This window comes from Mandrillus leucophaeus, unplaced genomic scaffold, assembly GCF_000951045.1.
Source record: "Mandrillus leucophaeus isolate KB7577 unplaced genomic scaffold, Mleu.le_1.0 Scaffold1, whole genome shotgun sequence".
Classification (NCBI taxonomy): domain Eukaryota; kingdom Metazoa; phylum Chordata; class Mammalia; order Primates; family Cercopithecidae; genus Mandrillus; species Mandrillus leucophaeus.
This window is the reverse complement of record NW_012098097.1, coordinates 157,255-172,729: the sequence shown is the minus strand read 5'-3', so window position 1 is coordinate 172,729 and position 15,475 is coordinate 157,255. Positions and strand designations below refer to the sequence as shown.

General features: G+C 38.8%; 1 protein-coding gene across 1 annotated transcript in view; it reads right to left on the bottom strand.

Annotated features, from left to right (window-relative positions):
* The window catches only part of BPTF (bromodomain PHD finger transcription factor), a gene marked incomplete at its 5' end in the record, with an annotated part of 157,205 nt that overhangs the window by 99,579 nt on the left and 42,151 nt on the right, over positions 1–15,475 (bottom strand). The window contains 2 exons of the mRNA XM_012001071.1: positions 8,606–8,794; positions 9,330–9,533. Of these exons, the coding sequence (XP_011856461.1) occupies positions 8,606–8,794; positions 9,330–9,533 (393 nt within the window). The remainder of the gene's footprint in view (positions 1–8,605; positions 8,795–9,329; positions 9,534–15,475) is intronic.

The window sequence follows — 15,475 nt, the reverse complement described above, 5'->3', positions numbered from 1 at the left end:
GACCAGCCTGACCAACATGGTGAAACCCTGTCTCTACTAAAAATACACAAATTAGCTGGGCACGGGGGCAGGCGCCTGTAATCCCAGCTACTTGGGAGGCTGAGGCAGAAGAAGTGCTTGAACCCAGGCGGGCAGAGGTTGCAGTGAGCCAAGACTGTGCCACTGCACTCCAGCCTGGGCAACAGAGTGATACTCCATCTCCAAAAAAAAAAAAAAAAAAAAAAAAATGAAGGATAACCAAAAACCAATAAAAATGGCTACTTATAAGAGAAAAGAAAGACATAGTTAACTAGAGAGAGAAGGAATGAAAGTCAAAATTCTCTGAATATCTCCGGTTACATAGTTTTGAATTTATAATAATGTAAATGTTCTACATTTTCAAAGAATTAAAGTTATTATAGAAAAGCAATCCCTAAAAATTAAACTGAAACAAATGAACTGTGTATCAAGTTGTGCATAACCACACAAAGGATTATTATCATCTTTTTTTTTAGATGGAGTCTTGCTCTGTCGCCCAGGCTGAAGTGCACTGGCGTGATCTCAGCTCACTGCAACCTCTGCCTCCCAGGTTCAGGCGATTGTCCTGCCTCAGCCTCCTGAGTAGCTGGGACTACAGGCACCCACCATCACACCAGGCTAATTTTTTTTGTATTTTTAGTAGATACGGGGTTTCACCATGTTGGCCACGCTGGTCTCGAACTCCTGACCCGTGATCCGCCCACCTCGGCCTCCCAAAGTGCTGGGATTACAGGCGTGAGCCACCAAGCCTGGCCCTTTTTTTCTTTTTCTTTTCTTTTCTTTCATTCTTTTTTTTTTTTTTTAAGACAAGGTCTGGCTCTATCACCCAGGCTGGAGTGCACTGGCGTAATCTCAGTTCACTGAACCTTCTACCTCCTAGGCTCAAGCCATCTTCCCACCTCAGCCTCCTGAGTAGCTAGGACTACAGGCAAACACCAGCATGCCTGGCTAATTTTTATAGAAAAGGAATTTTGCCAGGCATTTTATAGAAAAGGAATTGGGCAGGCTGGTCTTGAACTCGGGAGCTCAAGTAATCTGCCCACCTTGGCCTCCCAAAGTGCTGGGATTACAGGTGTGAGCCACAATGCCCAGTCCAGGGGATTATTTTAAGCGACTTTGGAATACGATATTTTGTCTGTACATCCTTCCTAGAAATGAAGTATAATGAGAAATAAAGAGCAGCAAAAAGTCGTAAATGCCATTCAGTAGTCTTAGTGTTAGCAGTAATAGTGGTATTATGAAAATACTACTATTTAAAATAAATCACTTCCTCTTATTATTAATGCACATTAGGATTGGAATACCCTGTATTGGAATAAAGCAAATGTATAGCTGAATTACTGTTGTTGGAACTGAAATCTTCAGTGTAAGGGAACAGAGATACAAATGTAAAAACAAAGAAACTAAGTATGCTATCTGCAATCTGAATTTGAAATGTTAATATAAACTGATGATCTTTTTCTTTTCAAAAACATGTCTTTCATAACACACCCACCAAAAAAGCATAGGGGCAGTGACAGCCCAATAGCAAAAAGTATCTCTGAGTCTAGATTGTAGACTTTAAATATTGTTTCCCATTAAAAGGAACCAGGACTTCTTGGAGGAAAAAAAAAAAGATTCCGAGTCGGGATACGTACTGTGTAACCTAAGTCTCAAACATTTTATTCTGCTAAAAGCAAGAAGTCTGGCCAGCACGGTGGCTCACACCTGTAATCCTAGCACTTTGGGAGGCTCAAGTGGGCGGATCACCTGAGGTCAGGAGTTTGAGACCAGCCTGGCCGACATGGTGAAACCCTGTCGCTACTAAAAACACAAAAATTAGCTGGGTGTGGTGGTGGGTGCCTGTAATTCCAGCTACTCAGGAGGCGGAGGTTGCAGTGAGCTGAGATTGTGCCACTGCACTCCAGCCTGGGTGACAGAGCAAGACCCTGTCTCAAACAAACAAACACACAAACAAAAAAGCCCAAAACTCCATATTACAGTCTCCATATAAATATAACTGATTCTGGGCCGGGTGGGTGGCTCATGCCTGTAATCTCAGCACTTTGGGAGGCCGAGACAGACAGATCACAGGCTGGTTCAAGACCAGCCTGACCAACATGGTGAAACCCCAACTCTACTAAACACAAAAATTAGCTAGATGTGGTGGCACATGCCTATAGTCCTAGCTACTCGGGAGGCTAAGGCAGGAGAATCGCTTAAACCTGGGAGGACGAGGCTGCAGTGAGCCAAGATCGCATCACTGCACTCCAGCATGGGCGACACAGCAAGACTCTGTCTATCCAAAAAAAAAAAAAAAAAACCCTGATTCTGGAAAGATCATTAATGAGTGAGAGATTAACAGAGAATCATGCAATCTCACCACCTAAACTCATTGATCCATCTAGGCATCTCTGAAGGTAGAAAAACCATATACCATGAGCCTTTTGGTGTGACACAATATAAATTAACCAGCACATTGTTTATAAGTATTCTTGCCAAACACAGTTGAAACTGAATAGGTATTAAGAGATTAACTTTTTAACTTTTTAAAATGATATGTAGCAATCTTTCCCCAAATATTGCCCAACTTTTTCAGTTTAATCTTTAATCTGAGCCACAGAAGATGTTTCTGATCACTGACCATACTCAATATAATGGGTAGATTTCTTCAACATGAAATCTACCCAATTTTCTTATATTCTCACTCCTATCATTTTCATACTACAATTTTGTCATTTTTTCCTTCACATAATAACTTCTACCACATTATATGAAAATGACAATGTTCTGACAAGATTTTATTTCAAAGTAAAGCCTGAAATAAAATATATACAGAAGCAATTGTATATAAAGAAATTCTAAAGTAGATGTATTTGTACAAAAATTTTAAATTCTCAGATTTTTTTAAAGTCTTTCTGTTGCAGAAAATATACACAATACAAACATTAACCAAAATAAAGCTAGTATAGCTTGAAAATATTATTAAAAATAACATTTCATAATGATAAAATAACATTTCATAGTGATAAAAGATTCAACAAAAATATAAATATTAGGTGCTCCTAAAAACAGTTTCAAAGTGTATAATGCAAAAACTGAAAAAAGCAAAAAGAGAAAAAGGCAAATCTACAATACATAGTTGGAAATAATTTTAAAATATCTGACAGGAAAAAAACAAAAAACAAAAAACAAAAAACACCACCACCACCCAAAAACGTACCAAGAAATACAGATCAGAACAATATAATCAGAAACCTTATCTGAGGCCAGGTGCGGTAGATCACTTGAGGTCAGGAGTTCAAGATCAGCCTGGCCAACAAGGAGAAACGCTATCTCTACTCATACAAAAATTAGCAAGGCATGGTGGTGACCACCTGTAGTCCCAGCTACTCAGGAGGCTGAGGTGGGAGGATTGCTAGGACCCAGGAAGCAGAGGTTGTAGTGAGGCAAGATTGAGCCACTGCACCGCAGCCTCAGCAACACAGCCAGACTCTGTGTCAAAAACACAAAACCAAAAGCAAACAAACAAAAAAATTAAAACAAGAAATCTTACCTGTCTTACACTACACCCAACTGAAAAAATATATATATTACATATATATATGTAATGTACATATATGTAATATACATACAACCTTTTCAATTGTTCAAGGAACATTTATCAACATTAATTAAATGTTGGGCCATAAAACAAGCGTCAATAAAATTTAAAGGACATAAATCATGCATAGAATGTTCTCTGATAGAGGGTTAAACTAGAAATCAACTAGGGAAAAAAAAAAGATAATTAGCTACTTAGGAAGCTGAGGTGGGATAATCACTTGAGCTCAGGAGTTCCAGGTTACAGAGAGTTATGGTCACTTTACTGCAATCCAGCCTGGGTAACAGAACAAGACCCTGTCTTACACACACACAAAAAGCAAAACACAAAAACAGAAACCTACAAATGTTTGAATATTAAGCAATGTACTTCATCACACACCACATTAAAACAGAAATTAGAAAATATTTTAAACTACAGGATAAAGGGAACATGACATATAACAGTCTGTGGTTGTGCTCTGGCCATGCATTTAAAAATAAAATAAAATAAGTCTGTGGGATGTATCTATAGCAGGACACAGAGGAAAGCTGATAGCCTTGACAGTAGACATCATAAAAAAAACTAAACTACAAACCATCAAAGCAATCATCTTCAGAAGCTAGGAAAGAAAATCCACAAAAGTACAAAGAAAATAAAAGAAAGAACATAATACTAAGACCAGAAATTAATTTAGAAAAAAATAATAGATAAGGTCAACAAAGTTTTTTTTAAAAAAAAGACTAACAGAATTGCTAACAGCCTTGCAACATGATTAATGGGGGCAGATAACAAATTTCTGGATTGGAAAAACAGAATGAGTATAGACCCTATATATATAAAAAAGATAGGATGTTATGCTAATAAATTGTAAAAATTCAGCAAAATGAGCAGATTCCTTAAAAAAGGCAATTAAACAGAACAAACCTAAGAAAACAATAGAAAATATGAATAGCCACTGCTGTACTTTGGATAGTTTAGATGTTTGTCCTCCCAAAAATCTCATGTTGAAATTTGATCCCAATGTTGGAGGTGGGGACTAATGGGAGGTGTTTGGATTCTGGAGTCGGATCCCTCAAGAGTAGATTACTGCCCTTGGGTTAGGTGTTGGGGGTGAGTGAGTTCTCACTCTATTAGTTCCCACTAGAGCTGATTGTTAAAAAGAGCCTGTCATCTGCCACCCCTGCCTCCCCTTTCCTCTCTCACCATGAGGTATCAATATACACTGGCTCCCTTTTCCCCTTCCGCCATTAGTGGAAGCATCATGAGGCCCTCGCCAGATGCAGATGTCGGTACGGTGCTTCTTGCACAGTCTGCAGAACCATAGCCAAGTAAATCTCTTTTTTTTTTTTAAATAAATTACCAGCCTTAGATACTCATTTACAGCAACACAAATGGAATAAGACACCCATTATCTACTAAAGAAGTGAATGAAAACTGTAATAACCTTCCCATAATGAAAACTCCAGAGCCAAATCACTCCAGCAAACATTTAAGAAATAACACCAGCCATAGCTGGGCGCGGTGGCTCACACCTCTAATCCCAGCACTTTGAGAGGCTAAGGCGGGCGGATCACGAGGTCAGGAGTTCAAGACTAGCCTGGCCAACATGGTGAAAACCCGTCTCTACTAAAAATACAAAAATTAGCCAGGTGTGGTGGTGGGCACCTGTAATCCCAGCTATTTGGGAGGCTGAGGCAGGAGAATCGCTTGAAACTGGAAGGCGGAGGTTGCAGCGAGTTGAGATTGCGCCACTGCACTCTAGCCTGGGCGAAAGAGTGAAACTCCATCTCAAAAAAAAAAAAAAATTAACACCAGCCCCACAAAAACTCTTCTAGTACCAACTCATGATATGAGTCCAAAATATTCTTGATACTAAAGACTGACATTATCAGAGAAGAAAAATGCAAACCAATTTTACTCATGAAAGTAAATGCAAAAATCCTAAACAAAATGTTAGTAAACTGGATGCTATAATATATAACAAGGAAAATACATCACAACAAGTTATATTTACCCCAGGAACATGAGATTAGGTTAACATTCAAAATTCAATGCAGATATTTCTGCTTCTAGTCAAGGTAAAGTGAAAGAACCAAATTTACCCTCTCTCATGAAACAACTACAAAGCAAAAAACAGAACATTTATAGAAAATGAACAAAGGAGCAGACAGGTACTTCCCAAAAGAGGATATCTAAATGACTGACACATACACACACACGAACACAGAAAGATGCTCAACATCCTTAGTCACCAGGGAGCTGGCAAGAGCAAAGAACAATAAAATATCCCTACATGCCCACCAGCATGTCCCCTCAGTCCTCCAAAAAGACAAAGAGCGATGCTGATGATACCAAGTGTTAGCAAGGATGCAGAGGAGCTAGAACTCTCATACACTGTTGAAGTGAGTACTTCCACCACCTCTGTGGAAAACTGTTGAGCAGTATCTACCAAAGATAAGCATATACCAGCTCCATGACCTAGAAAATCCACAACTAGGCTTACACCTCTGGAAACGTATATATATGTGCACAAGAAACATGTAAAACATTCATAATAGTATCATTCGTAATGGTCCCAAACCAAAATCCATTAAAATAACTATCAAAATGTAACAAGAATTAAGACAGATATATCTATATAATGGAATATCATACTGCAATAAAAAAGAATAAGCTGTTACTACTAGCAACATCTGGATGGCTCTCATTGATGTTTTGTTGAGGTGGGGAAAAAAGCTATCAGGCATCAAAGAGTATATACTGCATGGTTCCAGTAAATTTTTTTTTAAAAGGCAAACTAATCAGTGGTGATAGAAGTCAGAATAGTTACTACCTTTGTTGGGCTAGGTGTAGTGGTGGCTAAAAGGGGGCATGATATGGTTACACAGATATGTTAACTTTGTCAATATCCATCAAGTTATTCACTTAATATTTACAAACTTTACAGCGGGTTACATTTCAATTTTTTAAAGTCGCTGGATGCAGTAGCTCACGCCTGTAATCCCAGCACTTTTTTTTTTCTTTTTTTTTGAGACAGAGTCTTGCTCTGTCGCCCAGGCTGGAGTGCAGTGGCGTGGTCTCTGCTCACCGCAAGCTCCACCTCCCGGGTTCACGCCATTCTCCTGCCTCAGCCTCCCAAGCTACAGGCACCCGCCACCACGCACGGCTAATTTTTTGTATTTTTAGTAGAAACGGCGTTTCATTGTATTAGCCTGGATGGTCTCGATCTCCTGACTTCGTGATCCGCCCACCTTGGCCTCCTAAAGTGCTGGGATTACAGGTGTGAGCCACCGCGCCCGGCAATCCCAGCACTTTTGAGAGGCCGAGGTGGGAAGATGGCTTGAGCCCAGAAGTTCGAGACTGGCCTGGGCAACACAGTGAGACCCTGTCTCTACATACTTACTTACTAAATAAATAAATAAATAAGCTGGACATGGTGGTGCACACCTGTAGTCTCAGCTACTTTGAAGGCTGAGGTGGGAGAATCACTTGAGCCTGGGAGGTCAAGTCTGCAGTGAGCCGTGATCACGCTACTGCACTCCAGCCTGAGGTGAAAGAGCAAGACTCTCTCAAAAAAAAAAAAAAAAAACTTTACCAAAAATACCTTTCCATCCAAAATGCTTTCCAATCTGACAGTATCTTTTGTCGATAAGTTTTAATCATTAAATTAGGTGTCTAAATACATTCTGAAAGTTTAGAAAAGAAAACCAAGTAAGATGTCTTCTATCACAGCTATTGTTCTTAATCTGCCATGAATAATTCTCCCACCCCAATTCTTCTAACAAGGCATCTCATCCACTGACCATAGGTAGTAAACAGTTGTAACAGAGTTTGGTCCAGGGACATCACAAAGTGTCTAGCACATTGCCAGGCACTTTGTAGGCACTCAATAAATATCTGCTGAATAAATAACTGCAGAGAGAGCCACAGAAACAGAAGGAAGCAGGTAATTCTCTCTGAAGGTCAGAACTCTATTAAGTCTGTCTACTGCTCACTAGAATGTAAGTCACCAAGGGCCCAGACCTTATCTATTTTGGTCACTGATATATCCCGTTAGTGTATTCTGAAGTCGGGGACCTATTAAAATGTTTACCTACTTTACCAAAGTACCAAACTCCTCTTTAAAATCTGGTAATGGGGTTTCAACATGTTGGTCAGGCTGGTCTTGAATTCCTGACCTCAGGTGATCCACCTGCCTTGGCCTCCCAAAGTGCTGGGATTACAGGTGTGAACCACCATACGTGGCCCTGTTCTTGATCTTAATGACCAATCTCTCATCAGTATAAAATACGGTGAACTTACTGCTGATTGCTGTGGTTCTTCTGGAGCTTACACTTACATCCCTATCTGTAGCGCCCTGTTAAACTGGTGTTTTCAGCAACACAGCTCACTGTTGACCAGTACTCAAATGGAAGTCGTCCCCATAAGAACTGCAGGTTGTCAAAATCCTTCATGTTATGCAACAGGACATTCTTGGTGTGCTACAACTTACTTGGAGTATAACTTTAATTTCAAAAACTGAAAATATGAATTACTGGTCAACTTACATTTTTATGTCAAAATATATCTGACAACAATGTTCTGTGATAATGATTTTCTACCATAACACTACGATTTGAAATGTTATATTACACGAGCACATGCAAACATAAAATTAATTTGTTAGTATCTACAGAACTGGAAAGGTCAGATCATTCAACATTGAGCCATTAGTACATAAGTAATTAAAACCAAAATATCTGCCACTATGGTCTGGTGACAAAATATAAAAATAAATCTATTAAACAAAACCAGCTAAATGAAGTTTAAGCAGCATGAAAATTATGATGAGTTTCAAGCACTAACTGCGAGGACATTTATCAAACTCCAAATGTTAGGTGACAACTTAGCAAACAGGGATGGCACTGTAAGCAAGCAGCATGAATGAACACATAGTTTAAAGTTTTAGGTGACATTCGGCTTTTACTACAAAAGGGAAGGATTCCCCCCATTACAGAGGCATTGATACGCTGCCCTCTGTACCTGGCACATCCTGGGGGAGCTCAGATGCCACCTTCTTCTCTGCCATGTTGCTGCTATCAGGGGTTTCTGAGAGACACCCCACGGGGCTCCTCCCTTCAGAGGGACTAGTCTCTTCTGAAGATGCATTTGTTGTGTTGTCGCCAAGATTTGCTGACACAGAGTTACCTTTATCCCCAACTTCTGTTGGCTCTACAGCAAAATGCACAACAAAACTTTAAAGATATTCTTTAAAATTGCTTCAGGGCATATGGCCACATTCAGTCAACTACTAAATGATCAATCACCAAAAATCCTGTTTCCGTTGGATGGCCATTTTAAAGCAATTAGATTCTCAGATATTGCTGCAATAGGTAATCCAGAGAGTATTTAAGAATACTTAACAATATATTAAGAATGCTTAACTAATTACTATAAAAATGAACATATTTCATCACATTCAAAAGCGTATATTCTGGTATAATATAAAAAATAGTACTTTTTCATAGGGAAATGGCAAACTAATGGGAAGTATAGAGACATGAATATAACATTATAGCAAATTCACTAATACGTAAAACTCACTACAATTGTTACACGTTACAAGAGGGGATGGTATCCTGATCTCTTTAGAAATATTAAACTAGGTAGTTGCTTACAATATTTCACTTTCATTTTGCAAGTAAAACTGGAGGTTTCATAAATAACACTGATGAAATATTTCTTTTTAATCAAGTAATTTTTTTACCCTCAGATTTTCCTTGCTCAGGGTCATCGTCTGGTGTTTTGTCGTCACTGTCTTTTTCAAGGGACTGATCTTCAAATTCTTCTCTACTTTTCTCAGCATCTTTAGAGTCATTCTCAGTCTCATTCTTGTCTTTTTCTGTTTCTTCTGGGCTTTTAACATTATCAATGTCTCCCTTTTTGACTCTTATGGATTCCAAAATTTCTTCTATAATGTGTAAAACAAACAAAAAAATCATTCCCATATATAACCAAACAGAACAGTACCACAAATGTCACTTAAGAGTTTCAATACAAGTTATTAAGGAGGAAAAATTAAGTATTTTTAAAGCATTAGATCTATGAAATAAGAATCAAGATTACAAACAAAATTGTGTTTACAGAATTCAATCAATTTGGTGTACCTTCACCTCTAGAAAATACATGCTAATTATGGGCTCTACTTTTTTTTTTAAAAAAAAGTAAAATTAGTCTATCTTTTTAAAATATAGGCTTGATATAGGTATTTGCGACAGACGACAAAAACTACGAGCTGACATAGACCCACAGTCTGGGCAGCACACTGCAGTGATCAAAACCTAGAAACCCAAAACCCACTGTAAATCTGACTTGGATTAGCTGTGTGACTTTGGGTGAGCTACCTAACCTCTCCAGGCCATCATTTCCTCAATTGTAAGAAGAGAAAACAGAGGCCCCTTTTGGAAACAACTTTCCTTCTGAAGTCCCTTAACTGTTCCGAAAGTCACTAAGTCTCTAAGTACACTTACCCTCTTTCAACTTAGATAGAGTGATACTATGGCACATTATAGGCCATGGGATATAAAAGGACCACAGTGTACAGAACACACGGTGTATCAGTATGGACTCATGGATATTAATTATATTCTTTGGTTTATCATGCAATACTATCACTTTTAATTTTGTTGCACAAATTGTTTCAGCTTTGGCCAGTGGGGACTTTTTCCGAGGCCAGTGTCCTTTTGACACATATTCATCCATCCAGCCATCCAGCCATCCAGCCAGCCAGCATTTTCTCACTTTCCGGTATTACAAGATGCTCTGGGCTCACCTTGTATTTTCCCTGCCCTAGCCCTACAACTCACCATCTCTCCAAGGAGACCTTGTTCTTTTTTGAAGCACAAATTGGAGAATGATGTGACAAGTCACAATCTAGGTGCTTGGTGTGCTTGTTACTACTGGGGTGTTGCTATTCTAGAGTCTCTCGGCCAACAGAGCTAAGAAATGTAGTCATAAATATACACATCTATATTATTTCTGTATTTATTTGTGTGGACACATACGTGTATGACTGAAAGCCTATGTGTCTGTGTAGGATTCATTTACCATTGCCACTTGCTTATTTGTAACTTCTCTGACAGTGAGAAATCTGGCTCACATTATAATATATCTAGTTATTTGTTCATTCCTAGTACACACAGTAAAATAGTTTCGGAATTGCTAAACTGTTTCCTCATAAAAATAAATTTACCAACTAGAGTACACTATTTATGAATAAGAAGAAACACAGTTTTTCTTTTTCTTTTCTTTTTTTTGAGACAGAGTTTTGTTCTTGTCACCCAGGCTGGAGTGCAATGGCGCAATCCTGGCTCACTGCAACCTCTGCCTCCCAGGTTCAAGCGATTCTCCTGCCTCTGCCTCCCAAGTAGCTGGGATTACAGGCACCTGCCACCATACCCGGCTAATTTTTGTATTTTTAGTAGAGATGGGGTTTCACCATGTTGGCCAGGCTGGTCTTGAACTCCTGACCTCAGGTGATCCGCCCACCTCAGCCTCCGAAGTAGACGGAAATAGAGGTACGTGTCACCACACCTGGCTAATTTTTTAAACGTTTTAAAAATAGAGATGGAGTCTCATTATATTACCCAGGCTGATCTTGAACTCCCCCTGCCTCGGCCTACCAAAGCACTAAGATTACAGGCATGAGCAGTGCCCAGCCCTTAATTACTATATTTTAAAGAACGTTTTATTTGGAAAAAGAAAATGTAGTTACCGATTATCTGTCTTTCTTAGAGGAACAGATTTCCTTTTTCTTTCTTTTTTTTTTTTTTGAGACAGAGTCTCACTCTGTTGCCCAGTCTGCAGTGTAGTGGCATGATCTCGACTCACTGCAACCTCCGCCTCCTGGGTTCAAGTGATTCTCCCACCTCAGCCTCCCAAGTAGCTGGGACTATAGGCAAGTACCACCACACCTGGCTAATTTTGTATTTTTAGTAGAGATGGGTTTCACTATGTTGGCCACGCTGGTCTCAAACACCTGACCTCAAGTGATCCACCCATCTCAAAGTGCTAGGATTACTGGCATGAGCCACCACGCCTGGCTGTCTTTGAAACATAACTACACCCTATAGCTTTTCATAACCAAATCATTGTACATCCTTCCTACTTTCCCAGTGATATTTAATGAAAATAAAACCAACAAAATTGTTTTAATTGCCTACTAAGTTTAGACCATTTAAATTGGTTGAAAAACACAAGTTGCATAACCATAGTTCTCTGATTTTCTATAAAGATTCTAATTTCAAACAGTCTGTATTGTTAAACACTCTTGTATAAATGTGTATATGTATATATGTGTATATACATACACACATTCACACTAGTTTCAGGTTCAAAAACTTACGGCAATCATAGCCGTAAGAAAAATAGACCAAAACTAGGGCCGAGCGCAGTGGCTCACACCTGTAATCCCAGCACTTCGGGAGGCCAAGGCAGGTGAATCACTTGAGGCTAGAAGTTTGAGACCAGCCTAACATAGTGAAACCCCGTCTCTACATAAAATACAAAAATTAGCCAGGCATGGTGGCACACGCCTGTAATCCCAGCTACTTGGGAGGCTGAGACAAGAGAATTGCTCGAACCTAAGAGACAGAGGTTGCAGTGAGCCGAGATCATGCCGCTGCACTCCGGCCTGGGTGACAGAGCGAGACTCTGTCTCAGAAAAACAAAAACAAAACAACAACAACAACAACAAAAAATAAAAACAGACCCAAAATGTTCAGCAGAGAAAAACATTAAAGGATGAAAGAAAATTACATTGTATCTCACCTATACTAAATATGCATATTCTATAAACAAGTATATTCTACACTTTGCATGAACATTTTTCAAAACTAAATAAAGAATTAACCTACCAGATTTTAGAAGCCACCGCTACTTAGAAAAAATTCTTCTAAAAATAAACTTCCTTCAAATAAGCAAAATAAAGCATTTCATAATTACCATACAGGCACAGGATAAAGCAAATATAGTAAGCTGTATATTTAGCTACAAATATATAAAGTATAGATCTAGACAATGAATATATGAGTATTTACTGTATCATTCTTTTTTTTCTTTTCTTTTTTTTTTGAGACAAAGTCTCACTCTGTTGCCCAGGCTGGAGGGCAGTGGCACAATCTCAGCTCACTGCAATCTCCACCTCTGAGTTCAAGCGATTCTTCTGCCTCAGCTTCCCAAGTAGCTGGGATTGCAGGCGTGTGCCACCAGGCCCAGCTAATTTTTGTATTTTTAGTAGAGACAGGGTTTTGCCACGTTGATCAGGCTGGTAACTGTATAATTCTTTCAACCTTTCTGTACATTTGAAATTTTTCATAAAATATTGAGGAAAAATGGAGAAGAAAAATTGAACTATCAAAAATAGAATTAAACTATCCTAAGGTAGACACATGTGTTTGTATAAAAACCAGAGAGTTATATATTAGAAATGAAGTATTTTGTTTGAGAGGTTAACATCAAGTCAAAGTCATCAGGACAGGCTACAATTCTGAAATTCCTGTTATGCTGTAAATTATTCTTGGCCATTATCAGAACCCCAGTGGTTTCCATTGTTTTCATCTCATAAAACCAAAAGTTAAAGAGCTTTATTATATATTATTTTGGGTATTTACCTGGACTGGGTGGTCCTAAACTGACTATCATAGCCAAGATTTTGGTTACCAGAGAGAGCAAATAAAGGTTAACAGTGGTGGACTGGTGTTTTAATGGGGAATTCTTCTATTTGAATGTTCAATTCATTAACAATACACTCCTTAAAAAGGTGCTGGGGCCGGGTGCCGTGGCTCACGCCTGTAATCCCAGCACTTTCGGAGGCCGAGACGGGCGGATCACGAGGTCAAGAGATCGAGACCATCCTGGCTAACACGATGAAACCCTGTCTCTACTAAAAATACAAAAATTAGCCGGGCACGGTGGCGGGCACCTGTAGTCCCAGCTACATGGGAGACTGAGGCAGGAGAATGGCGGGAACCCAGGAGGCGGAGCTTGCAGTGAGTGGAGATCGCGCCACTACACTTCAGCCTGGGCAACAGAGCGAGACTCCGTCTCAAAAAAGAGAAAAGAAAAAAGAAAAAAAAAAAAGGTGCTGAGAGGATTAAAGAATTGTAAAACACCTAGTTGAGCACCTGGCCCACAGTAGGCACTCAAAAATGTCAGTGTCCCCTTCTCTTCCCCAACAATTTTCAATTCTCATGAATCCTTCCCCTCCTCCTCTAGTACCAGGTTGATGTTGTACCTTAGCCAAAAAAAAAAAGGAAAGAAAGAAAAAAATATTTATGTCATTGTTGGGATCCAGATCTCACCATTAAACCCAAGGTACAATTCACCTTATTTCCATGTACTCCATGTAGTACTAAGAGGATAATTGCAGGTTGCAAGGCAATCTCACAGCACACAAATTTTACTCATCTAACTTTCTAAGAACATATTGTGGCCTAAAGCTCGATGCTCTCTACGTTGTTCTCCATTACTATAAAACGTTTAACTAAGTGGTTTTTGTTTTGTTTTGTTTTGTTTTTTAAGACAGAGTCTCGCTCTGTAACCCAGGCTGGAGTGCAGTGGCTCACTACGAGCTCTGCCTCCCGGATTCACACCATTCTCCTGCCTCAGGCTTCCAAGTAGCTGGAACTACAGGTGCCTGATACCACGCCTGGCTAATTTTTTTTGTTTGTTTGTACTTTTAGTAGAGACAGGGTTTCATGTTAGCCAGGATGGTCTCGATCTCCTGACCTCATGAGCTGCCCGCCTCAGTCTCCCAAAGTGCTAGGATTACAGGCGTGAGCCACTGTGCCCTGCCGGTTTAACTAATTTTTAAAAGTACATTACATGCTGAATTATACTGAACTATAACATGCTCATTGTAGGAAATGCAAAAAATACGAAAAGGAAACCAACTACAATTTTACTATGCTAATTGGTTATTTTTTTAAAGATAAAACCTAATCCAGTTGGTTATTTAGAGGAAGAGAATTTAAGTATCTCACACAGTTTTTGCATGGTACTTAACTCTCCAACACGTAGTGTTCTATCACATGATACTTCATAATGAAATTTATCAATTCCCCTATATGAACATTTTTAGGTTTTTACATTCCCCCAAATCAAACCACTGAACACTTGATTGTCCATTCCTGTTTTGATTTTGTTCTTTAATTATGATTATACTGTATATATAACTTAATACACAGAAAATATTTTTTGTTTTTTTCCATTTTTATTTTTTATTCTGGAAAATATTTTAATTCAACGTACTTTATAAAATCCTATCTCACACTGCCTTTTAGGGGACTGAAGATGGTTCTCCATTGTTGTACTAAAACACAGGAGAGCAAAAAGGGATTGGTCTATTTTAATGCCATGAGTCACAAAAGGAAATTAAGGGGGGACGTGAGCTGGCTGAAATTAATAAAATTTCCTATGATTTGATCTATATGGAGGGGAGACTAAGGCGGAGATTGTGTTACTGCAATTACTGATCTCCCAAAGACTTCTGAATACTAAAAGTTTTCTAATAAAAAAATTACACATTTTCCTAAACAGATCTAACAGAGAAATACTTTCAACTACCAGATATGAATAAATATAATTCATGGTAACTAAGAATGCTTTTTTCTGAAGACAAAGTATACTTGCGCCAAAAAGTATTTATATGTGAGAGCCTATCATTCTCCAAAAATATGCATGAATTCATAGGAATATTGATGTAGAACATGTGAGAACAAGCTTGGATACAGCTATCTGGGTATCTTTATTAAATATAAACATTCCATTTTTAAGCAAATGGAGAATGGGGAAAATTAATAGGATTATATGTATAGCAGATAATGCATGCAGAAGAGCAGAACTCAGAATCAG